The sequence below is a fragment of the Pristis pectinata genome, chromosome 3 (assembly GCF_009764475.1).
Source record: "Pristis pectinata isolate sPriPec2 chromosome 3, sPriPec2.1.pri, whole genome shotgun sequence".
NCBI classification, from domain to species: domain Eukaryota; kingdom Metazoa; phylum Chordata; class Chondrichthyes; order Rhinopristiformes; family Pristidae; genus Pristis; species Pristis pectinata.
This window is the reverse complement of record NC_067407.1, coordinates 2,483,300-2,509,542: the sequence shown is the minus strand read 5'-3', so window position 1 is coordinate 2,509,542 and position 26,243 is coordinate 2,483,300. Positions and strand designations below refer to the sequence as shown.

Here is a 26,243-nt window from a genome sequence, read left to right as displayed (position 1 = left end):
CTGCATTAGTCCCGGATCCCTGCACAACTTTCTTATCCAAGGACCTGCCCAAATGCATTTTAGCTGAATCTGTCTCTGCCATCTCCTCTGGCAGCTCACTCCAGATATTCAACACACTCTGTATGAGAAACTTACATCTCAGATCTCCTTTAAATTTCTCCCATCACCTTAAACCTGTGCCCTGTAGACTCCCTTGCCCTGGGTAAAAGACTATCTACATCCCTCAATTTTATAAACCTCTATAAGGTCACCCCTCAGCATCCAACGTTCCAGTGAGGAAAAAGTCCAGCCTCTCCAATCTCTCCTTACGATTATAACCATCCATTCTTGAAAACTCCCGGTGAATCTCTTCTGCACTCTCTCTATTGTTACCACATCCTTCCTGTTGGGTGGTGCCCAGATTGGAGGGATGTGGAACATCTGCAGGCAGAAGAGAATTAATTTAACTTGGAATGGTGCTCAGCGCAGACACTGTGGGCCAAAGGGCCTGTTCCTGTGCTGTACTGGTCTATATAATAAAATGGGATTGGTGTAAATGGGTGTTTGATGGTCAGCATGCACTCAATGGACCAAATGGCCTGTTTCCCTGCTGTATCTCTGTATTCTCTTAACCTTTCCTGCTCCAAGGAGAACAGCTTCTCCCCTCTTCCCCGGGACTGTTGCAGTAAACCCCCTCCCCACCCTCTCCTGGTCCATCACATCCTCCTGAGGGGTGGACCCAGGACTGGCTCCAGTCCTCCAGCTGGGACCCAACCAATGATCAATAAATCTTTTTAAAGCTTGTTTTCTTTACACAGATTTCTGGCGCTGGCATTTTTAGGGATTTATATAATTAAACCCACAAAACACTGATCTCACACATCATTCTTCTGGTTTCATTGCAAGATTCTGCTCAACATTAGAACCAATGATATTACTTACCATCGCAGAGTAACTTATACTCAGAAGAATTCTCCTTCAACACCACGAATAATGTGGGATATTCAATAATTGTCTTCTGCCTCAGGTTCTCTGCAAGCGTTTGACTTAAATCCAGCTTGTGATACCTTAAAAAGAAATCACGTCCACTTTAAATCTAAAGCTTCACAATCAGTGGGACAAGTGCACCACTTCTGTTACTGAATGAAGTCTTCACATTCAGGTTTGTAATCACTGACTTGTATGTTGTGAAATGTGTTGTTTTGCAGCAGCAGTACAGTGCAGACATAAAAATTACTACAGAGCACAAAATAAATAAATAGTGCAAAAAACGGAATAACGAGGCCGTGTTCATGGGTTCATGGGCCGTTCAGAAATCTGATGGCAGAGGGGAAGAAGCTGTTCCTGAGTCATTGAGTGTGGATCTTCAGGCTCCTGTACCTCTTTGGTGAGTTTCATAGTTATACAGCATGGAAACAGGCCCTTCATGTTGACTAAGATGCCTGTTTTAAGCTAGTCCCATTTGCCTGTGTTTGGCTCATAACCTTCTAAACCTTTCCTATCCATGTACCTGTCCAAGTACTCTTTAAACACTGTGGTTCCTCAGGCAGCTCGTTCCATATTCCCACCACCCTGTGTGTGTAAAACCTGCCCCTCAGGCCCCCTTTAAATCTTTCCTCTTAAACCTGTGCCCTCTAGTTTTAGACTCCCCCCACTCTGGGAAAGAGGCAGTGACCATCCACCTTATCTCTGCCCCTTATGATTTTATAAACCTCTACAAGGTCACCCCTCAGCCTCCTTCGCTCCAGGGAAAACAGTCCCAGACTATCCAGCCTCTCCTTATAACTCAAGCCCTCCAGTCCCAGTAAACATTCCTGTGAATCTATTCTTCACCCTTTCTAGTTCAATCACACCCTTCCTATAGTGTGGTGACCAGAACTGCACACAGTGCTCTTGGTGTGGCCTAACCAACGATCTGTACAGCTGTAACGTGACATCCCAACTCCTGTACTCAACACCCCGCCTGATGAATGGAAGCCTACCACACGCCTTCTTCACCACCGCCTACCCATACCGACACTGTCAGGGAACTATGTACCTGTACCTCCAGTCTCTCTGATCACTACACCTGTGAAAAATGCATCCAGCTGCAGCTCCTTACAGACCATGTTAGGGAGCTGGAGCTGGAGCTGGAGGACCTTCAGATCATTCAGGAGATGATAGACAGGAGTTACTGGGAGGCAGTCACACACAAGTTGCAGGATGCAGGTAGCTGGGTGACCATCAGGGGAGGGGAAGGGAGTAGGCAGTCAGTGCGGGGTGCCTCTGTGGCCGTTCCCCTCAATAACAAGTATATCGTTTTGGATACAGTTGGGGGGGAGCGACCTATTGGGGAAAGCCACAGCGGCCGGGTCTCTGCATAGAGTCTGACTCTGTGGCTCAGAAGGGAAGTGCGATAGTGACAGGGGATTCACCGGTGAGAGGAACAGACAGGAGATTCTGTGAACAAGAACGAGACTCCCGGATGGTGTGTTGCCTCCCAGGTGCCAGGGTCAGAGACGTCTCGGATCGAATCCACAGCGTCTTTAAGGGGGAAGGGAGAGCAGCCAGAAGTTGTGGTGCCAATGAAATAGGTAGGAAAAGGGTTGAGGTCCTGAAGAGGGAATATAGCGAGTTAGGAAGGGAGCTGAGAAGTAGGACCTCAAGGGTAGTAATCTCTGGATTGCTGCCTGTGCCACACACCATTGATGTAGGGGAAGTCGTGAATGAATACTTTGCTTCAGTGTTCACCAGGAAGAGGGACTTAGATGAATGTGAGGTCAGTATAGAACAGGCTAATGTGCTGGAACATGTTGAGGTTAAGAAAGAGGTCGTGTGGAGCTTCTGAAAAACATTAGGATAGATAAGTCCCCAGGCCCGGACGGGATATACCACAGGTTACTACAGGAGGTGAGGGAAGAGACTGCTGGAGCACTAACGAAGATCTTTGAGTCCTCCCTGGCCGCAGGAGTGGTACCGGAGGATTGGAGGATGGCAAATGTTGTTCCCTTGTTCAAGGTAATAGGGACAATCCTGGGAATTATAGACCAGTGAGTCTTACGTCAGTGGTGGGCAATCTATTGGAAAGGATTCTTAAGGACAGGATTTAAGAGCATTTGGAGAAGCATAGTCTTATTAGGGATAGTCAGCGTGGCTTTGTGAGGGGCAGGTCATGCCTCACGAGCCTGATTGAGTTTTTTGAGGGGGTGACAAGATTAATGAAGGGAGAGCGGTGGATGTGATGTATATGGATTTTAGCAAGGTGTTTGACAAGGTTCCCCATGGTAGGTTCATCCAGAGAGTCAGGAGGCATGGGATCCATGGAGTCTTGGCTGCATAGATTTGGAATTGGCTTGTCCACAGAAGGCAGAGGGTGGTTGCAGAAGGGGAGTATTCTACCTGGAGGTCAGTGACCGGTGGTGTTCCACAGGGATCTGTTCTGGGACCCCTGCTCTTTGTGATTTTTATAAATGACTTGGATGAGGAAGTGTAAGGGTGGGTTAGTAAGTTTGCAGATCACACGAAGGTTGGTGGTGTCGTGGAAAGTGTGGAAGGTTGTCGTAAGTTACAACGGGATATAGACAGGATGCAGAGTTGGGCACAGAAGTGGCAAATGGAGTTCAACCTGGAAAAGTGTGAAGTGATACACTTTGGAAGAATGAACTTGAAGGCAAAATACAAGGTTAATGGCAGGACTCTTAGCAGTGTGGAGGAACAGAGGGATCTTGGGGTCCACGTCCATAGATCCCCCAAAGTCACCACGCGTTGATAGGGTGGTTAAGAAGGTGTATGGTGTGCTGGCCTTCATTAGTCAGGGGAGTGAGTTCAAGAGCCGCGAGGTAATGTTGTAGCTCTATAGAACTCTGGTTAGATCACACTTGTTTAGTTCTGGTCACCTCATTATAAGAAGGATGAAGCTTTAGAGAGGGTGCAGATGAAATTTACCAGGATGCTGCCTGGATTGGAGAGCATGTCTTATGAGGATAGGTTGAGTGAGCTAGGGCTTTTCTCTTTGGAGCGACGCAGGATGAGAGGCGACTTGATAGAGGTGTACAAGGTTATGAGAGGCATAGGCAGAGTGGACAGCCAGCACCTTTTCTTCAGGGCGGCAATGGCCAATACCAGAGGACATCAGTTTAAAGTAAGAGGAGGAAAGTTCAGGAGAGATGTCAGAGGTAGGTTTTTTTTAAACACAGAGAGTGGTGGGTGCCTGGAACACACTGCGGGGGATGGTGGTAGAGGCTGATACAACAGGGACATTTAAAAGACTCTTAGATAGGCACATGGATGTAAGAAATGGTTATGGGCTGTGCAGGAGGGAAGGGTTAGATTGATCATGGAGTAGGTTTATAAAAGTTGGCACAACATTGTGGGCCGAAGGGCCGTACTGTTATATGTTCCCCAAGGTGTCTCTGTTCCACAACACTCCCCAGGGCCCTATTATATATGCAAAAGGAGAAAATGCTGGAGAGAAAGAGTCAGAAGAAGAGACTTCAACCTGAAACGTTAACCATTTCTCTCTCCACAGGCGCTGCCTGACCTGCTGAGTGTTTCCAGCATTTTCTGTTTTTATTTCAGATTTCCAGCATCTGCAGAGCACTGATTTCCATTTATAGTTGGAGAATTCCAAACGACGTGGTGGGAAGCACAGGGATCTGGTGATCCAGTGGGAACTAGCTTCAGGGACCAAGCTCTGACCGGATGATCGGCTCTGGGTAAGTGCCAAGACGGGAGGAAGGGGAAGGTGGGAATGGAGGGCTTGGAGTTGAGGGCAATCAGTGGTGCACTATTATTGGTCAACTCCCAGTGTTGTCAGGGCTCAAGGGGAGAGGCTGGACAGGCTGGGACTTTATTCCTTGGAGCGTGGGAGACTGAGGGGTGACCTTATAGAGGTGTATAAATCATGAGGGGCAAAGATTGGGTGAATGTCCAGTTTTTTTCCCCAGCATTGGGAATCTAAAACTAAGGGGCATAGGTTTAGGGTGAGAGGAGGAAGATTTAAAAGGGGCCTGAGGGGCAACTTTTTCACACAGAGGGTGGTAAGCGTATGGAACGAGCTGTCAGAGGAAGTGGGTGAGGCAGGTAGAGTAACATCATTTAAAAGATAGTTGGACAGGTACATGGACAGGGATATGGGTCAAACATGAAAGTGGCTACACAGGTAGACAGGCTGGTTAAGAAGGCTTATGGAATGCTTGCTTTCATTAATCGGGATATTGAGTATAGGAGTCATGATGCATCTCTATAGAACTCTGGTTAGGCCGCATTTAGAGTATTGCGTGCAGTTCTGGTCACCTGACTACAGGAAGGATGTCGAGGCTTTAGAGAGGGTGCAGAGGAGGTTTACCAGGATGCTGCCTGGATTAGAGGGCATGTGCTATCAGGAGAGGCTGGACAAACTTGGGCTCTTTTCTCTGGAGCGGTGGAGGCTGAGGGGTGATCTGTTGGAAGTGTATAAAATTATGAGGGGCAGAGATAGAGTGGACAAGCAATATCTTTTTCCCATTATTGAGCGATCCAATACCAGAGGGCACGCATTTAAGGTGAGGGGGGTAGGTTCAGAATAGATATGAGGGATACATTTTTTTATTGGGAGTGGTGGATGCCTGGAATGCGTTGCCTGATAGGATGGTGGAGGCAAATTCATTGGGGGCTTTTAAGAGGGGCTTGGATGGGCACATGAATGAGAGGAAAATGGAGGGATATGGGCCTTCTGTAGGTAGGAGGGTATTGGTATTGGTTTATTATTGTCACGTACTGAGGTACAGTGAAAAACTTGTCTTACAAACTGATCGTACAGGTCAATTCATTACACAGTGCGGTTACATTGAGTTAGTACAGAGTGCATTGATGTAGTACAGGTAAAAACAATAACAGTAGAGTAAAGTGTCACAGCTACAGAGAAAGTGCAGTGCAATAAGATGAAAAGTCACAACAAGGTAGATCGTGAGGTCAGAGTCCATCTCATTGTATAAGGGAACCGTTCAATAGTCTTATCACAGTGGGGTAGAAGCTGTCCTTAAGTCTGGTGGTACGTGCCCTCAGGCTCCTGTATCTTCTACCCGATGGAAGAGGAGAGAAGAGAGAATGACCCGGGTGGGTGGGGTCTTTGATTATGCTGGCTGCTTCACCAAGACAACGAGAGGTAAAGACAGAAGGGATTAGCTATGTTGGCACAACATTGTGGGCCGAAGGGCCTGTTCTGTGCTGTACTGTTCTATATTCTAAATGGGACTGGCTTAGATGGGAATCTTGGTCGGCATGGACGAGTAGGGCCGAAGGGCTTGTTTCCGTGCTGTATGACAGTGACCACCAATTGAAGCAGGGACCACAGAGGAAAGTTATTCCTGGCACCAACCCACATCCAGTGGAACAAGATTGCCAATGCAGGGTTACACCCAGGAACTAACGTCAGCAACCTCCTGCTCAAAGGACAAGCAGTCGAGTTTGAATGACTGCCGAGGAGGCCAGTTCTCAGCTCACATCTGCTCCGAATGTTCCTGAGCTGATAATTGCAAGCTGCGATTGAGACAAACCCTGGGCCCAAATGCCAATGACTAATACTACAGCATGAGATCACTGCAGCAATGTGAAAACAACAGCAAGACACTTCTCTCATGTAACAAAAATGTCCAGATGAACCAGATCCCTCTGGCACAACCAGTTAAAGAGGCAGCGGAACAGTGAATATGCACAGGGTGGAAATGTCAGATACCAGAGGGCACAGGTTTAAGCTGAGGGGGGAAAGTTCAAAGGATTTATGTTCTTAATACACAGAGTGGTGGGTGGGAGCCTGGAACACACCGGCAGCAGTGTTTGAGGCTTTTCGACAGGCACTTGCACAGGCACAGAATGGAGGGAGACGGACCGCGTGCAGACTGATGGGATTAGATTAATTCAGCATCATGGTCGGCACAGACATGGTGGGCCGAAGGACCTGTTCCTGTGCCATTCTACGATGACAGTGAAACATGTACAGAGTGAACGCAGAGTTACATTGAGTACTGTGGATATGACCATTGGAACAGAAAATATGTATCGTCAGTATGTCACCGAGTGTCACAGTGTGTGATTAGGGTCATGGCGCACGGTTAGGGTCACGGTGAGTGCCACTCTTGGCAGTGTGGAGGATCAGAGGGATCTTGGGGTCCGAGTCCATAGGACGCTCAAAGCGGCTGCGCAGGTTGACTCTGTGGTTAAGAGGGCATATGGTGTATTGTCCTTCATCAATCGGGGAATCGAATTTAGGAGCCGTGAGGTATTGTTGCAGCTATATAGGACCCTGGTCAGACCCCACTTGGAGTACTGTGCTCAGTTCTGGTCGCCTCACTACAGGAAGGATGTGGAAGCCATAGAAAGGGTGCAGAGGAGATTTACAAGGATGCTGCCTGGAATGCGGAGCATGCCTTATGAAAGCAGGTTGAGGGAACTCAGCCTTTTCTCCTTGGAGAGACGGAGGATGAGGGGGGACCTAATAGAGGTGTACAAGATGATGAGAGGTATTGATCGTGTGGATAGTCAGAGGCTTTTCCCCAGGGCTGAAATGGTGGCCACAAGAGGACACAGGTTTAAGGTGCTGGGGAGTAGGTACAGAGGAGATGTCAGGGGTAAGTTTTTTACTCAGAGAGTGGTGAGTGTGTGGAATGGGCTGCCGGTAACGGTGGTGGAGGCGGATACGACAGGGTCTTTTAAGAGATTTTTGGATAGGTACATGGAGCTGAGTAAAATAGAGGGCTATGGGTAAGCCTAGTAATTTCTAGGGTAGGGACATGTTCAGCACAACTCTGTGGGCCAAAGGGCCTGTATTGTGCTGTAGGTTTTCTATGTTTCTATGAGCACGTGCCGTTAGGGTCACGGTAAAAAAAAGTCGTCGAGGATAACTGTGAATAATAGTCAGTTACAGTTTGTCATCCCACACAGTGTAAGAATGAGTTTGTACAATGTCACAGTGGATGTGTATCTGGAGTAATGGGGGTAACAGGGAATATCATATCCGAGTGACGGGGAATATGTCCAGAGTAACAGCGAAGATGTGGTCAGAGTAACAGTGAGCACACAGTGAAGGTGGGAGTGAAGATGCAGTGCAGCAGGGAACAGGCACAGTGTACAGTGATTCAGTAGTCAGTGTTAGAGTGAATATTCAGTGTAACAGTGAATCAGTTCAGTCAGTGTTCATGAACGTATACAGTCAGAGTAACTGTAACGTATACGTTACTGACTGTACATATTCACTTGAACAGTCACATGAACACCAAGAATAGTTAACATTTACACTGAAACCTGATAGACACATGGATTAATAATGAATACTCAGAGCCAGGGTTACAGTGAACAGTTACAGTGAAGTTCATTGACCTAACCGCAGCTGCCTTCTCACCTTGAGTAGAAACATTCCATCTACAGACATGAGATTTCATACGGTCACCTGTGGCACCCCCCCCCCCCCCCCCCCACTACACTGGGGAGACCAAACGCAGATTGGGTGACCGTTTCGCAGAACACCTGCGCTCTGTCCGTAACCACGATCTGCGTCTCCCCGTCGCCGGTCACTTCAACTCCCCCTCCCACACTATCACTGATATGTCAGTCCTCGGCCTCCTCCACTGCCAGGAGAATTCCAAGCGCAAACTGAAGGAACAGCACCTCATTTTCCATCTTGGAACCTTGCAGCCTAACGGCATGAACATTGAATTCTCCCACTTTGAGTAATCCCCAAACTTCCCCCCGACAAACCCCACCCCTCCCACATACCCCCACCCCTCCCACATACCCCCACCCCTCCCACATACCCTCACCCCTCCCACAAACCCCCACCCCTCCCACATACCCCCACCCCTCCCACATACCCCCACCCCTCCCACATACCCCCACCCCACCCACATACCCCCACCCCTCCCACATACCCTCACCCCTCCCACATACCCCCACCCCTCCCACATACCTCCACCCCTCCCACATACCCCCACCCCTCCCACATACCCCCACCCCTCCCACATACCCTCACCCCTCCCACATACCCCCACCCCTCCCACATACCCCCACCCCTCCCACATACCCCCACCCCTCCATGCCTCTTCCCTTTCCCAGCCTCTCTCTCTTTTTTCTACCCACCCTTTTTGCTCCTTTGACCCATCCCCCGGTGGACCTGCTCTCCCCTCCTCCCCCGCACCTGCCCATCACTATCTCTTACCTGCATCTACCTATCACCACCCTGTGCCCACCCCACCTCCCCTCTTCTGTCCACCTGTCACTGCTCTGCTTTTCCCTCCTATATATCGGGCTTCCCCTTTTCCTATCTTCAGTCCTGAAGAAGGCTCCTGACCCGAAACGTTGACCGCCTGCTTCTCTCCACGGATGCTGCCTGGCCTGCTGAGTTCCTCCAGCATCATCGTGTTTCTCATTCACAGTAAAAGTGGATATGTAGTGAAACAGTGAGTCTGCAGTATTACAGTATGAACATCAAGAGTAATGTAGTCAGAGTAACAGTGACCGGGGACGGTCTCTGATAGTGAACTCGTATCGTTCATGTCACAGTGAGTCCATACAGTGAGTGGTAACTGTGACAAAGGACGGGCGAGTCCCGTGTTACAGGGGTGGGGGTGTGCGTTCCTAGAAATGGTCCTTATCGTGATTTTCCGTAACACAAAGCTACATCAAGAAACACGAGGTGAAAAAAAAATTTGTGCCTGATCTTTTTTTCATACAAATTCCGTGAGAGTGAATGTTATTGTGTTGGGGTAGCTTTACAGGTCGTGATTTGTCAATTCTGTAAGAGCAAATTTCCGTTACTCTGAAGTGCATAACACGGGTCGCCTGGAGTCAGAGTAACGAGCTGCCAGAGGGAGTGGATGCGGCAGGTACAACTACAGCGTGTAAAAGACAGTTGGACAGGTACTTGGATGGGAAAGGTTTAGTGGGATATGGGCCAAATGCTAGCAAATGGAACTGGTTTGGGTGGGAATCTTCATCAGCATGGACCAGTTGGGCCGAAGGGCCTGTTTCCGTGCTGTATATCTCTATGACTAATGAATAATAGTCAGAATTACTATTAATGTGTAATGTTACGGTGAATATATAGTATGTAATAGTCAGTTTGTTCAGCATAACGGTAAAGTAGCCAACATAATCAAAGACCCCACCCACCCCAGACATTCTCTCTTTTCCCCCTCCCATCAGGCAGAAGATACAAAAGCCTGAAAGCACGTACCACCAAGCTCAAGGACAGTTTCTATCCCACTGTTATAAGACTATTGAACGGTTGCCTAGTACGATAAGATGGACTCAACCTCACAATCTACCTCGTTATGACCTTGCAACTTATTGTCTGCCTGCACTGCACTTTCTCTGTAGCTGTGACACTTTACTCTGTATTCTGTTATTATTTTACCCTGTACTACCTCAATGCACTGTGTAATGAATTGACCTGTACGATTGGTATGCAAGACAAGTTTTTCACTGTACCTTGGTACAAGTGACAATAATAAACCAATTCCAACTTCTAACAGTGAATATGTCCTTACAGAAACAGAGGTGACAAAGAATATGGGAGGTCAGAGTGACAGGGAGTACACAGAGAGCAACAACGATGATGCAGTCAGGGTTAAGCGATTATGTACGATCAGTGTAGCACTGAGCATGTCGTCAGGGTAAAAGTCAATATATACAGTGTCGTGGTGAATACTTGCAGTGTGAACAAACTGAACTGTAGGTTAATATCAGAAAGCAAAATAACTGCAGATGCTGGAAATCTGAAATTAAACAGAAAATGCTGGAAACCCTCAGCAGGTCAGGCAGCGTCTGTGGAGAGAGGAACAGAGACATTTTACTTTGAAGAAGTTCTCTCTCCACAGATGCTGCCTGACCTGCTGAGTGTTTCCGGCATTTGCTGTCTTTATTTCAGATTTTCTGCATCTGCAGGTTTGCACCATCACCCACCCACTTACACCAACCCTACACTGATCCCATTTTATTCTCCCCACATTCCCATCCACTGCCCCCAGATTCCCCCCCTCACCCACACACCATAGAACAATACAGCACAATACAGGCCCTTCGGCCCACCATATTGTGCCGACCTTCAAACCTCACCTAAGACTATCTAACCCCTTCCTCCCACATATCCCTCTATCTTAAATTCCTCCATATGCTTATCTAACAATCTCTTGAACTTGACCAACGTATCAGCCCCCACCACCACCCCAGGCTGCGCATTCCATGCACCCACCACTCTCTGGGTGAAAAACCTCCCTCTGATGTCTCCCTTGAACTTCCCACCCATTACCTTAAAGCCATGCCCTCTTATATTGAGCATTGTTGCCCTGGGAAAGAGGCGCTGGCTGTCCACTCTATCTATTCCTCTCAATATCTTGTACACCTCTATCACATCTCCCCTCATCCTCCTTCTCTCCAATGAGTAAAGCCCTAGCTCCCTTAGTCTCTCCTCATAATCCATACTCTCTAAACCAGGCAGCATCCTGGTAAATCTCCTCTGCACCCTCTCCAACGCCTCCACATCTTTCATATAACGAGGTGACGAGAACTGGACACGGTATTCTAAGTGTGGTCCAACCAGGGTTTTGTAAAGCTGCATCATTACTTCTCGGCTCTTAAACTCAATCCCACGATTTACGAAAGCTAACGTCCCATAAGCTTTCTTAACTACCCTATCCACCTGTGAGGCAACTTTCAGTGATCTGTGGATATGAACCCCCAGATCCCTCTGCTCCTGCACACTGCCCAGAGTCCTGCTATTTACCTTGTACTTTGCCTTGGAGTTTGTCCTTCCAAAGTGTACCACCTCACACTTCTCCGGATTGAACTCCATCTGCCACTTGTCAGCCCAGCTCTGCATCCTATCAACGTCCCTCTCTAAGCTTTCACAGCCCTCCACACTATCCACAACACCACCGATCTTTGTCTCATCTGCAAACTTGCTAACCCAGCCTTCCACCCCCTCATCTAAGTCATTAATAAATATCACAAAAAGTAGAGGTCCCAGAACCGATCCCTGTGGAACACCACTAGTCACAGCCCTCCAATCCGAATGCACTCCCTCCACCACAACCCTCTGCTTTCTACAGGCAAGGCAATTCTGAATCCACACGGCCAAGCCTCCCTGGATCCCTTGGCCTCTGCCCTTCTGAAGAAGCCTACCATGTGGAACCTTGTCAAACGCCTTACTAAAATCCATGTTGACCACATCTACTGCACTACCCTCATCAATCTTCCTGGTCACCTCCTCAAAGAACCCTATCAGGCTTGTGAGGCAAGATCTTTCCTTCACAAATCCATGCTGGCTGTCCCTATTCAGTCCATGATTCTCTAAATGCTCATAGATCCTATCTCTTAGAATCCTTTCTAACAGCTTACCCACCACAGATGCAAGACTCACTGGGGACAATTTACAGTGGACAATTAACCCACCGACCCGCACGTCTTTGGGATGTGGGAGGAAACTGGAGCACCCAGGGGAAACCCACACGGTCACCGGGAGAACGTGCAAACTCCACACAGACAGCGCTGGAGGTTGGGATCGAACCGGGGTCTCTGGAGCTGTGAGGCAGAGGCTCTGCCCGCTATGCCACCTTGCCACCAATTGCGTCTGGTCAACTCATCTTATATACAAGTTTACTCAAGTATATTTAACTTAAATGAAGTTTTGAGAAAGCAGAGAGTTGGCCTGTGATCTGAAAACGGAAATGTGGAGGCTGAGGCTCCGTGGCTCACCGGTGACCTCTCCTGGTTCCAAGTCTGTAACTACAGCCAGGGAGCAGAAATCAGCTCTGACACAGGGACACAGTGGCCTGGACAATGCAGAGCACCGACTGCACGTTGCAGCAACACGGCCTCTGTTTACATAGAGACCTCTGGGGAACTCTCAGCTTTCCTGCTGAAACAGGCAATTTTTAAAATAATTCACAAAATTTAAAAGGAAAAACTTGTTGGCAGATCAAGTGGTCTGGAATAAAAAGATGGTCCTCGATGGGGAGATGGGAAGATACGAACAGGAAGTGGATAGAGAACCCAATCTGTTCGGTCAGCATCACTTCCCTCTGTGAAAGCTTCACTCTCTCTACCCTTGGTGTAGCATGATGCAGCTACAATATACACACCAGTTATGGTAATGTAATCCCTTCCACAGTGTGACCCTCCCTGAGTACTGCCCCTCCCACAGTGTGACCCTCCCTCAGTACCGCCACTACGCCCCTCTTGAAAAGTATTCTCAAGCTGTGTGGTGAGAGAGGTCTGGATTGGAAGGGATGGTGGCAGGGTGGGAGTGTCTCATCCAAAGGTATTGGTGTCAATTCCGGTCTCCCTACTGCTGCCAGACCCCTGCGAACACACATGTCACTTTAACCATGACCGGTTAAAGTAAACACCGTGGCTGAAGACACAAAATTTGAGCTGGGGAGCTGTCAGAGCGGATCCCTCCTTTACCTGAGGGAGTTGCACTTTCGATCTTCCACCTTCAGAAAGATGCACACTTGGTCGAGAGGGGTCCGGGCATAAACCTTTAGCCTGCAGAGAGACACGGAAAGGTACGTCAACAACTTCAACACAGCCCGCCGGTTTCACCCGAATTCAGTGTGATGCTACCTCCAGGTGTGACTGCTCTAGTTTCTTAGAAGCTTGAGGAGATTTGACAGGTCACCAGATCCTCTAACAAACTACTACAAGTGCACTGGTTACATCACGGTCTGGGATGGCAATTCTAACGCACAGGAACACAAGAGGCTGCAGAGAGTAGTAGACACAGCCTGGTCCATCATTCTGTTCCTCCACACTGCCAAGAATCCTGCCATTAACCCTGTATTCTGCCTTCAAATTCAACCTTCTAAAGTGAATCACTTCACACTTTTCTGGGTTGAACTCCATCTGCCACTTCTCAGCCCAGGTCTGTATTCTATCAATGTCTCATTGTAACCTACAGCAACCTTCTACACTATCCACAACACCACCAACCTTCGTGTCATCTGCAAACTTACTAACCCACCCTTCCACATCCTCATCCGTCATTTATAAAAATCACAAACAGCAGGGGTCCCAGAACAGATCCCTGCAGAACACCACTGGTCACCGACCTCCAGGCAGAATACGCTCCAACTACCACCACCCTCTGTCTTCAATGGACGAGCCAATTCTGAATCCACACAGCCAAGTTTCCCTGGATCCCATGCCTCCTGACTTTCTGAATAAGCCTTTCATGAGGAACCTTATCAAACACCTTACTAAAATCCATGTACACCACACCCACTGCTCGACCTTCATCAATGTGCTTTGTCACATCCTCAAAGAATTCAATCAGGCTCGTGAGGCACGACCTGCCCCTCACAAAGCCATCCTGACTGTCCCTAATCAGCCTATGCTTCTCTAAATGCCCATAAATCCTGTCTCTAAGAATCTTTTCCAGTAATTCGCCCACCACTGAAGTGAGACTCACAGGTCTGTAATTCCCAGGGTTATCCCTACTCCCTTTCTGGAACAAAGGAACAACATTTGCTGCCCTCCGGTCATCTGGCACCACTCATCCTACTCCACATTATCCTAATGTTTTTCAAAAGTTCCTGCACATCCTCCTTAACATCAACATGTTCTAGCTTATCAGCCCGTTTTACGCCGTCCTCACAAACGTCAAGGTCTCTCTCTCTGGTGAATACTGAAGCAAAGTATTCATTAAGGACCTCCCCTACCTCTTCGACTCCAGGCACGTTTCCTCTTTTATCCCTGATTGGTCCTACCCTCACTCTAGTTATCCTCTTATTCTTCACATATGAGTAGAACACCTTGGGGTTTTCCTTAACCTTACTCGCCAAGGACTTCCCATGCCCCCTTCTAGCTCTCCTAAGTCCATTCTTAAGCTCCTTCCTGGCTACCTTGTAACTCTAGAGCCCTGTCTGATCCTTACTGCCTAAACCTTAGGTAAGCTTCTTTCTTCCTCTTCACTAGATATTCTACTTCTCATGTCAACCACAGTTCCTTCACTCTACCATCCTTTTCCTGCCGCATTGGAACATCCCTGACCCTGGCACCTGGGAGGCAACATACCATCTGGGAGTCTCTTTCACATCCACACAGTCTCCTGTCTGCCCCCCTTACTATGGAATCCCCTGTCACTACCCCTCTCCTCTTCTCCCCCCTTCCCTTCTGCACCACACGACCAGGCTCAGTGCCAGAGACCTGGTCACTGCAGCTTTCCCCTGGTAGGTCATCCCCCTCAACAGTATTCAAAGTGGTATACCTGTTACTGAGGGGAACGGCCACAGGGGTACTTTGCACTACCTGCCCATTCTCCTCCCTTCTCCTGACAGTCACCCAGCTACCTGCCTCCTGCAGCCTTGGAGTGACTGCCTCCCTGTAGCTCTTACCTATGTACTCCTCATTCTCCTGTAGGAGCCGAAGGTCAACCAGCTGCAGCTCCAGTTCACTAACACGGTCTGTAAGGAGCTGCAGCTGGATGCACCTCGTGCAGATGTAGTTATCAGGGAGACTGGATGTCTCCCAGAACTCTCACATCTCACAAGCTGAACACACCACTGACTCTGTAGCCATCCTCACTACTTTAGCTTGGCACTAATAGGCAAAAGGAAGAAAGAGCTGTATGAGCTATAAGGAGAGGTTGGACAAACTTGGATTGTTTTCTCTGGAGTGTCGGAGGCTGAGGGGAGACCTGACAGAAGTTTTATAGAATTATGAGAGGCACAGATAGAGTAGTCAGAGGTTCCCCCCCCCACCCGCCAGGGTAGAAATGTCAAATACTAGAGGGCATATGTTTAAGGTTAGAGGGGGAAGGTTTAAAGGAGATGTGCGGGGCAAGCTTTTTTTTTCCTAGAGAGTGGTGGGTGCCTGGAATGTGCTGCCAGGGGTGGGGGTGGAGGCAGATACGATAGAGGCGTTTAAGAGGCTGTTAGACAGACACATGATCAGGCAGGGAACGGAGGGATGTGGATCACATGCAGGCAAATGGGATTAGTATAATTGGCATCATGGTCAGCACAGACACAGTGGGCCGAAGGGCCTCTTCCTGTTCCATGTTCTATGAATGCAGGTTGTTGTGAGGTGCCACAAGCTCTTTGCATTGGTGGTTGTTGTTCAGCATGGATTCAGTGGTTCCTGCTCTGTGGGTTGATGGCTAAGTTCCAGATCCTGGACCAGAAAACTGGCAGTATCTGTAGCTGAGTATTGCTTCACTTCTTCACTCGCTAACGTGCAAAGTATCCCACTAACTGCCGCAGTAACCAGGTCTGGACGTCAGTGAGGGATGGAGTGGATCCAAACTCAGTGAAGGGATCACCACCAACTCCCAGGCTCTTGAGAGTTACAGGGTCGTCAGGAAGGAGCTGAAGAAAGGACTGAGGAGAGCTAGAAAGGGACACGAGAGGGCCTTGACGAGTAGGATTCAGGAAGGCCCCAAGATGTTCTACACATACATGAGGAACAGGAGGATGACTAGGGTAAGGGTAGGACCACTCAGGGGTAGAGGGGGAAACGTGCCTGGAGTGGGAGGAGGTCAGTGTTAGATTGGTCATGGAGTGGGTGTTCATACCTCACCTCACCTCTGGTCACCTCACTTATAGGAAGGATGTCGAGGCTTTAGAGAGGGTGCGGAGGAGGTTTACCAGGATGCTGCCTGGATTAGAGGGCACGTGCTATCAGGAGAGACTGGATAAGCCTGGGCTCTTTTCTCTGGAGCGGTGGAGGCTGAGGGGTGATCTGTTGGAAGTGTATAACATTATGAGGGGCATAGATAGGGTGGACAAGCAATGTCTTTTTCCCATTATTGAGCGATCCAATAGCAGAGGGCATGCATTTAGGGTGAGAGGGGGTAGGTTCAGAACAGACGTGAGGGGCACGTTTTTTACTGAGAGAGTGGTGGATGCCTGGAATGCGTTGCCTGATAGGGTGGTGGAGGCAAATCATTAGGGGCTTTTAAGAGCGGCTTGGATGGGCACATGAATGAGAGGAAAATAGAGGGATATGGGCATTCTGTAGGTAGGAGGAATTAGCTATGTCGGCACAACATTGTAGGTGGAGGGGCTGTTCTGTGCTGTACTGTTCTATGTACATGAAGGATTCACACGTACTTCTGTCGAATGACTGGGTCGGATTCCTGCGGGTCGATGTACTTCCTCAGTAGTTCTTCCACTGTCTTCTTATCAGCCACCCTGGCAAGGAAAAACGTTCAATTTTAACGTCAGTTTTGCAGACGGACACTCAAGAACAGGCCATTCACTCCCTCCGCACCTTGCCAGTTATTGACTCAGTCCCACAGCACGGAAACAGGCCCTTCTGCCCACCCAGTCTGTGCTGACCATCAACTACCCATTGAAACCAATCCTACACTGATCTCATTTTATTCTCCCCACATTCCCATCGACTCCCCTCAGATTCTACCCCTCACCCACACACTGGGGGCAATTAACCCACCGACCCGCCCGTCGTTGGGATGTGGGGGGAAACTGGAGCACCCACGCAGTCACAGGGAGAACGTGCAAACTCCACACAGACAGTGCCGGAGATTGGGATTGGGATCGAACCCGGGTCTCTGGAGCTGTGAGGCAGCGGCTGTACCTGCTGAGCCACTGTGCTGTCCCTAAATAGACAGACAAAGTGAGTTAGTTAAAGTTGAAGGATTCGATATCAAGCCCAGAGGGCTTCAATGCGCCCAGATGTTAGATGAGGTTTGAACTTGTGCTGGGCCTTCTTGTAACAGTGCAGTTTGACCCAGAGAGGGAGGTCAGCGTGTGAATGGTTTGGGGAATTAAAGTGGCAGGGAACGGGAAGCTCAGGGTCACCCGTAGCCCTACACTTCACAGTTCTTACATTTCTCACTGCCTGAGTTTCATTCCTTGGTCTCATTCTATCAGAGATGTTCCCTCTGTACTATCCACCCCTCCCCCTCCTTCATATACCATATATGGGGTATATGGAACGAGCTGCCCGAGGAAGTGGTAGAGGTGGGTACAACTACAACATTTAAAAGACATTTGGACAGATACTTCGATGGAAAAGGTTTAGAGGGATATGGGTCAAATGCAGGCAAATGGGACTGGCTCAGGTAGGCATCTTGGTCAGCACGGACGAGTTGGGCTGAAGGGCCTGTTTCCTTGCTGTATGACTCTATGAATGTTGCCTGTACTGCCTCCAATGCAAACACATCCTTCATTGATTAAGGAGGGGCCGTATTCCTTTGTGGTCTCACCGATGCTCTGCAGGGAGTTAGCAGGATTTCCCCACTTCTGTGCAGAGATGAGGAAAAACCAAAGTCATTTCCAGACTGGCAAAGGTTTGCTAATAACATGCCCCATGGTTCAGTGCAGTTGTAAGAAAGAGATCACCATTTACACTAAGAGCTTGGTAAAAGGACAGGGATACCACAATTATGCCCCTCACCTGGATCACTGGGCCAGAATCAATGGCATGGCAGTGGGCAGAGCCGCTGCCTCACAGCTCCAGAGACCCGGGTTCGATCCCAACCTCCGGCGCTGTCTGTGTGGAGTTTGCACGTTCTCCCTGTGACCGTGTGGGTTTCCCCCGGGTGCTCCCGTTTCCTCCCACATCCCAATGATGTGCGGGTCGGTGGGTTAATTGGCCGCTGTAAATTGCCCCCAGTGTGTGGGTGAGGGGTAGAATCTGGGGGGAGTTGATGGGAATGTGGGGAGAATGAAATGGGATCAGTGTAGGGTTGGTGTCAATGGGTGGTGATGGTCAGCCCAGACTCGATGGGCCGAAGGGCCTGCTTCCACGCTGCAGCAGACCACGGAGAGGACAGGGACAACCACATTCGCTGACACTCAACAGAGGCCCACCTCAAGGATGCGTGCTTAGCCCACTGCTCTACTCTCTCTACCCTCATGACTGTGTGGCTGGGCACAGCTCAAACACCATCTATAAATTCACTGATGACACCACTGTTGTCGGTAAAATCTCAGGTGGCGATGAGGAGGCGTACAGGAGTGAGATAGATCAGATGGCTGAGTGGTGTCACAACAACAACCTTGCACTCAACATCAGCAAGACCAGATCTAGAATTGATTGTGGACGTCAGGAAGGGGAAGTCGGGAGAACACGCACCAGTCTTCATTGAGGGGTCAGCGGTGGAAAGGGTGAGCAGCTTCAAGTTCCTGGGTGTCAACATCTCAGAGGATCTATCTTGGGCCCAACACATTGATGCAATCATGAAGAAGACACGCCAGTGGCTCTACTTCATTAGGAGCTTGAGGAGATTTGGTCTGTCACTAAGAACTCTTGCAAATTTCTACAGATGTACGGTGCGGAGCATTCTGACTGGTTGCATCACTGCCTGGTACGGAGGCTCCAATGTGCAGGATTGCAAGAGGCTGCAGAGGGTTGTAGACTCAGCCAGCTCCATCACAGGCACAACCCTCCCCACTATCGAGGACATCTTCAAGAGGCGGTGCCTCAAGAAGGCGGCATCCATCACTAAGGACCCTCACCACCCGGGACATGCCCTCTTCTTGTTACTACCATCAGGGAGGAGGTACAGGAGCCTGAAGACCCACACTCAACAATTCAGGAACAGCTTCTTCTCCTCAGCCATCAGATTTCTGAATGGTCCATGAACCCATGAACATGACCTCGTTATTCCTCTTTTGCACTATTTTTGTAAATTATGGTAATTTTTATGTCTTGCACTGTACTGCTGCTGCCAAAACAACAAATTTCACTTCATGTGTCAGTGATAATAAACCTGATTCGAATTCATTTCTGCCCCTCATTACTGGGCCAGAATTAACCTCACCACAAACTTAACAACTCTGACTCAAAGGGACCCCATTATCAGACCATACTTTCTTACAACATAGGAGGAGGCCATTTTGGCCCATCGAGTTGATGCTGGCTCACAGAGCAATCCCAATCCTCACTAAATTCTTCACTCCACATTCTCCCCATTTCAGTTCCATCCCCAGAGCACTGCCAGGCAACATCAACAACCATACAGAGCCTGTCATGCAGCAACAACTATCTGAATGGTGTCTCACAGGAAGGTTCAAATGCAAACGTGTCCCCACGTCACATAAGGAGATATCAAGGCTCGAGTCTCTGCCAGTGAAGGAGATTTTAAGAAGCGTCTTCGAGACAGAGAGAGGTGGAGAGGTTCAGCAAAAATCAGTGCGAAAGTATCTGGACGAGCACTTGAATTACCAAGGCAGAGAAGTGTAAGGGAGTGAGGCAAGAGTGGATGGATAATGGACGGTCAGATAAACATGGTGGGTTGAAGGGCCCTCTGTGCTGTAAGACTCCATGACTCTGGGCCCAGACACTAATGGGGTTGGAACTGGAGTGCAGATACTTTGGAGATTTGTAGACGAGATCAATAAAATAAACCTGCAGATGCTGGAAAGCTGAAAAGCCATGAAATGCTGGAAACACTCAGCAGGTCAGGCAGCGTCTGTGGAGGTTTCGACCCCAGCCTCCGAGCCCTGTTACCTTGAGGCAGCCTCCACTCACCTCCTCTCTGTGTATGCCGCACAGCTCTGAGGAAACACCAGCTTCACGTGCCAATAAAACATCTGCTCCCTGAAAACAGATCAGAAACCGTGAATCAATCCACCGTCAATATTTACCAGCCAGTGCTGATCTGCCTCTTTGCGTTCAAGCTCCCACTTTTCTATTTATTTCTTGGTCGTGTTTACCCGACACATAACCTTTATGACAGGAATCCACTAGAGGAACCACAAGTCAGTGGACTGATCCATCAGCTGCCAGTAGGAAGGTTATGGGTTCGAGTCACTCTCCAGTAGTACGCCCTGAGGGTCCAGTGCAGTACTGAGGGACTGCCACATGGTTAGAGGTGCCATCCTTCAGAATGGAAGTGAAACCAAGGTCCTGTCAGCTTTAGAAACATAGAAAACCTACAGCACAATACAGGTCACTTGGCCCACAAACCTGTGCCGAACATGTCCCTACCTCAGAAATTACTAGGCTTACCCATAGCCCTCTATTTTTCTCAGCTCCATGTACCTATCCAAAAGTCTCTTAAAAGACCCTATCGTATCCGCCTCCACCACCGTTGCCGGCAGCCCATTCCACACACTCACCACTCTCTGAGTAAAAAACTTACCCCTGACATCTCCTCTGTACCTACTCCCCAGCACCTTAAACCTGTGTCCTCTTGTGGCAACCATTTCAGCCCTGGGGAAAAGCCTCTGACTATCCACATGATCAATGCCTCTCCTCATCTTATACACCTCTATCAGGTGGAGAAAAGGCCGAGTTCACGCAACCTGTTTTCATAAGGCATGCTCCCCAATCCAGGCAACATCCTTGTAAGTCTCCTCTGCATCCTTTCTATGGCTTCCACATCTTTCCTGTAGTGAGGCGACCAGAACTGAGCACAATACTCCAAGTGGGGTCTGACCAGGGTCCTATACAGCTGCAACAATACCTCACGGCTCCTAAATTCAATTCCACGATTGATGAAGGACAATACACCGTTTGTCAGACACACATCAGTTAGGGGCATTATACATAAATTAGACAAGACAGTGAAGAGAGAGAGAAAAACTGCAAAAATTGGTGCAAAAAATCTTGGAAATGTCATATTTTTAAGATGTCATTTTTTTGCATTAATGTCCAAAGACGTACGGGTTAGGAAGTTGCGGGCATGCTGTGTTGGCGCCAGAAGGGTGGCGACACTTGCGGGGCTGCCCCCAGAACACTCTACGCAAAAGATGCATTTCACTGTGTGTTTCAATGTACATGTGACTGATAAAGATATCTTATCTTACAATAGTATCATCTAGGAAGCACTTGGAGGGGCTGGACTTGGAGGGATATGGGCCGAGCGCGGGAAATTGGGACTAGCTGGGTGGGCACCATGGTCGGCATGGACTGGTTGGGCCTAAGGGCCTGCATCTGTGCTGTACTGCTCTATGACTCTAATAAACTTGACCTAGACTTAAATACGAGAGGGCATAGCTTTAAGGTGAGAGGGAGAAAGTCTAATGGAGATGTGCTGGGCAAGTTTTCTTTTTACACAGAGTGGTGGGTGCCTGGAATGGGCTGCCAGGGGTGGGGGTGGAGGCAGATATGATAGGGGCATTTAAGAAACATTTAGAAACGTAGGCAGGAAGAGGCATGGAGGGACTAGACCATGTGCAGGCAGATGGGATTGGTTTAAATTGGCATCATGGTCAGCACAGACATGGTGGGCTGAAGGGCCTGTTCCTGTGCTGTATAATGTTGTACAAGCAGGAGCAGAGTATTTGACCCCTCGAGCCTGTTTTCCCATTCAATGAGTTCACAGCTGATCTTCCTGTAACGTCAGCTCCGTATCCCTGCTTCACCCTCCCAGTAACCTTTCACCCCCTTGCTTGTCAGGGATCTATCTGCCTTAAAGACATTCAGAGACTCTGCTGCACCACTCGTCGAGGAAGAGAGTTCCAAAGATTCTCAACCCTTTTTGCTGAGGAAAGATTTTGCCTCACCGCCATTTAAAGAGGAGGCTGTTTCTCTTCCAACACTGACACCCCTCCCCCCTTGTTGTAGATTCTCCCATAAGATGGAGCCTCCCCTCCTGGGAGGGGTGTCAGGGTAGGACATTGCTGCGTCGAGCCATGACCGGTTACCAGAGGGAGAACAAAAATGTTCCAGCCGACTTCTGGTAAGAAATGTTTAAAAGTAAACATTCGGACAGGATATTGAAACTGCAACTCTTTCTGGTGGTTGCAAAAGATTCCTCGAACTCTGTTCAATATTTATTCTTTAAGCAATGTAACTAAAGTGCATCAACAAAGTGTTGTTTGTGAAAAATCATTTAAAAATTGCAGATGCTGGATATTTGAGATATAAACAAAAAATACTGGAACACTCATCAGGTCAGGCAGCGTCTGTGGAGAGAAACAGTGAACTGAAAGAGTCCTCTCTCTGTCTCCCTCCATCTACTATTCACCTGCCACTGTCTCCCAACTCCACCCCCTCACCTACCTGTCCGTCATCTTTCACCCACCAACATTCACTCACCAACTTTTACCGATGCACCACAGAAAGCATCCTATCTGGAGGTATCACGGCTTGGGACGGCAACTGCTCTGCCCAGGACTGCAAGAAACTACAGCGAGTTGTGGACACAGCCCAGCGCATCACGGAAACCAGCCTCCCCTCGTTGGACTCTGTCTATACCTCTCACTGCCTTGGTGTAGCAGCCAGCATAATCAAAGACCCCACCCACTCGGGTCATTCTATCTTCTCTCCTCTCCCATCGGGTAGAAGATACAGGAGCCTGAGGGCACGTACCACCAGGCTCAAGGACAGCTTCTACCCCACTGTGATAAGACTATTGAACGATGAGACAGACTCTTGACCTCACAATCTACCTTGTTGTGACCTTGCACCTTACTGTCTCCCTGCACTGCACTTCCCTGTAGCTGTGACACTTTACTCTGTATTCTGTTATTGTTTTACCCTGTACTACCTCAATTCACTGTGTAATGAATTGATCCATACCAATGGGATGCAAGACAAGTTTTTACAGCAGCCAATTAACCTACAGCATGTTTGCTCGGTACAAGTGACAATAATAAACCAATTCCAATACCCCTCCTCAGTCCACCAATCACCTTGGACCCCATCTCACCCCTCCCCTTCCTCTCGACACTGGCCATTCCCCCCTCTGCACTCTCAGTCCTGAGGCAGGGTTTTGACCCAAAACATCGACGATTCCTTTCCTCCCAACAGATGCTGCTCGACCCGCTGAGTTTTTCCAGCAGATTGTCTGTTGCTCCAGATTGCAGCATTTGCAGCCTCTTACGTCATTGAACAAGTACCTGGACGAGCACCTGAATCACCAGGGCAGAAAAGGGAACGGACCAAGTGCCGGGAAGTGGGATCGATGTAGATGGGTACAATGGTCAGCATAAACACGATGGGCCGAAGGGCCTGTTTCCGTGCTCTGTGACTGAGTTGGAAGCAGGATATCCTGAGAGGGTGGGATGGGAGGAGGAGGGAGTGGTCTCCAGTTGGATCTCAGCACCAGCATGGAGAAATTTGTCTGTTTCTGCCCTGCGAGGTTAACTAAACGGTCATTTCATCGTCAAACACCGTGCTTCCAATTGTGGAGGCATGACGGAACAGCGGTCACCGCCATCTCAAAGCTCCGGCGACCCAGGTTCAATCCCGGCGCTGTCTGTGTGGAGTTTGCACGTTCTCCCTGTGACCGCGTGGGTTTCCCCCGGGTGCTCCGGTTTCCTCCCACTTCCCATAAACATGCTGGTGGTTAATTGGCTGCTGTAAATCGAAAAAAAATATGAAGAGACACTGAGGGTGTGAGAGAGAATAAGCTGCAAATCCTGAAGGAAATAAAGAGAGGGAAGGGGACTGTTGGGATTGCTCTGCTGGGAGCTGGCATGGCCTCAATGGGCCAAATGGCCTCCTTCTGTGTTGTGATAGGATGGAATTGGTGTAAAGACCAATATCTCACAACTGGGGCATGAACATTTAACTCACAGCTCATTCTAATACTACAGCCTGGGTAAATCACGGGCTTTTTAGTACGTTTATGTGACCCTTGAAGATTCCTTCAACAATACGTACTGGAATATAAACTGTTTAAATTGCAATGATGACACATAAATGCCTTTTACCAGAACTTGTTAAAGTTCAAAATTTGAGATTTTCTCAGTGTCATTGAAGTCAACTACAAACCAAGTTTTATGAACTAATCATTTAGAAAAAAGTAACCAAAATAGCAATCTGTTATGCAATATATGTCCACAAAATAACTCAAATAAAAGAGCAGCACAAACTCGACAAACAGTACGTGCAAGTGAGACAGAAACAGAAAACGCTGGGAACGCTCAGCAGGTCAGGCAGCATCTGCGGAGAGAGGAGCAGAGGTAATACTGCAGGTCGAAGACTCTTCATCAGAACCTGCACTGATAAAGGGTCACTGAAATGTTAACTCTCTCTCTCCACACACGCTGCCCAACCTGTTGAGCATTTCCAGCGTTTTCTGTTTATAGATCAGATTTCCAGCACCTGCAGTTTCTCCATTAATATTTGGAAGAGGAATTTTTTCCTTCTACTTTAAGATTTCTACAGTGCCTTAAAAGTGATAAAAATGCATTGAGTCATAAAATCATACAGCACAGAAACAGGCCCTTCAGCCCATCTTGTCCATGCCGACTGTGATGCCTATCCCCACAAATCCCATTTGCCTGCATTAGACCCGTATCCATCTACAGCTTTCCTGTCAAAGTACCCATCCAAACGCCTTTCGAGGGTTGTAATTGTATCTGCCTCTCTCATCTCCGCTGGCAGCTCGTCCCAGATAGTCACCAGACTCCGCGTGAGTAACTTATGATCTTCTTTAAATCTTTCCCCTCTCAGCATCAACCTGCGCCTTGTAGTTCCAGACTCCCTTACCCTGGGTAAAAGACTCTGACGATCTACCCGATCAATGCCCCTCATAGTTTTATAAACCTCTACAAGGGCATCCCTCAGCCTCCAGAGAGAATAAAGCAGCCTTTCCAGTCCCTCCGGACCAGAGCTCCACAATGGGGAACACTGCGGAGAGTAAATCAGATGCAACTCCACCCTGAGTTATTGGGTTGGGGACTAAAGTTCGGTCAGAGAGAGGCTGCAAGGAGCTTCTAACACAGGGAGAGAGAAGTAAAGAGGTTCAGGGAGGCAAGATCACCAATGGTGGAGCAATGGGAATCAGGGATAATTAAGAGGCCGGAATTGCTGCAAAGAAGGAGGTTACAGAGATAGGGAGGGGTGTAGGGGCCAGATGGGGTCACAGAGACAGGGAGGGGTGTAGGGGCCAGATGGAGTCACAGAGACAGGGAGGGGTGTAGAGGCCGGAGGGGGTCACAGAGACAGGGAGGGGTGTAGAGGCCGGAGGAGGCTACAGAGGCGGGGAGTGGTGTAGGGGCCGGAGGGGGTTACAGGGATAGGGAGGACTGTAAGAGATGAAGGGGCGTAGGAGATGGAGGGCTTTATGGAGCCAGGGACGGGTGATGGAAGGGTGACGGGGACGGGAAGGGGTGACAGGGATGGGCGTAGGAGATAGGAGGGAGGGAGGGAGGGAGGATGAGGGGTCTGGCAGTGAAGGTGAGGACTGTGCAGGAGGAGCTACCAGTCCGACAGTGAAACCTCTTCCACTGACTGAACTGAGTGGCAACACCCGATGACGGTTCCTCGGCCCGAACTGTGAACCGTGAGCACGGACACTGCCGACAACAGTCAGTGGGTCGGGCAGGATTGGTGTGGAAACAACCGGACAGCAGTCAGCACTGCAATGTGTCGTGACGAAGGGTTTGATC

The 26,243-nt window shown here is 48.9% G+C and overlaps 1 protein-coding gene across 1 annotated transcript in view; it reads right to left on the bottom strand.

The window, feature by feature from the left end:
• znhit6 (zinc finger HIT-type containing 6) overlaps positions 1-26,243 on the bottom strand; it is a 55,922-nt gene that overhangs the window by 6,967 nt on the left and 22,712 nt on the right. The window contains exons 7-10 of the mRNA XM_052013158.1: positions 20,428-20,496; positions 17,040-17,120; positions 13,396-13,476; positions 922-1,046 (exon numbers count right to left, since the gene is read on the bottom strand). Of these exons, the coding sequence (XP_051869118.1) occupies positions 922-1,046; positions 13,396-13,476; positions 17,040-17,120; positions 20,428-20,496 (356 nt within the window). The remainder of the gene's footprint in view (positions 1-921; positions 1,047-13,395; positions 13,477-17,039; positions 17,121-20,427; positions 20,497-26,243) is intronic.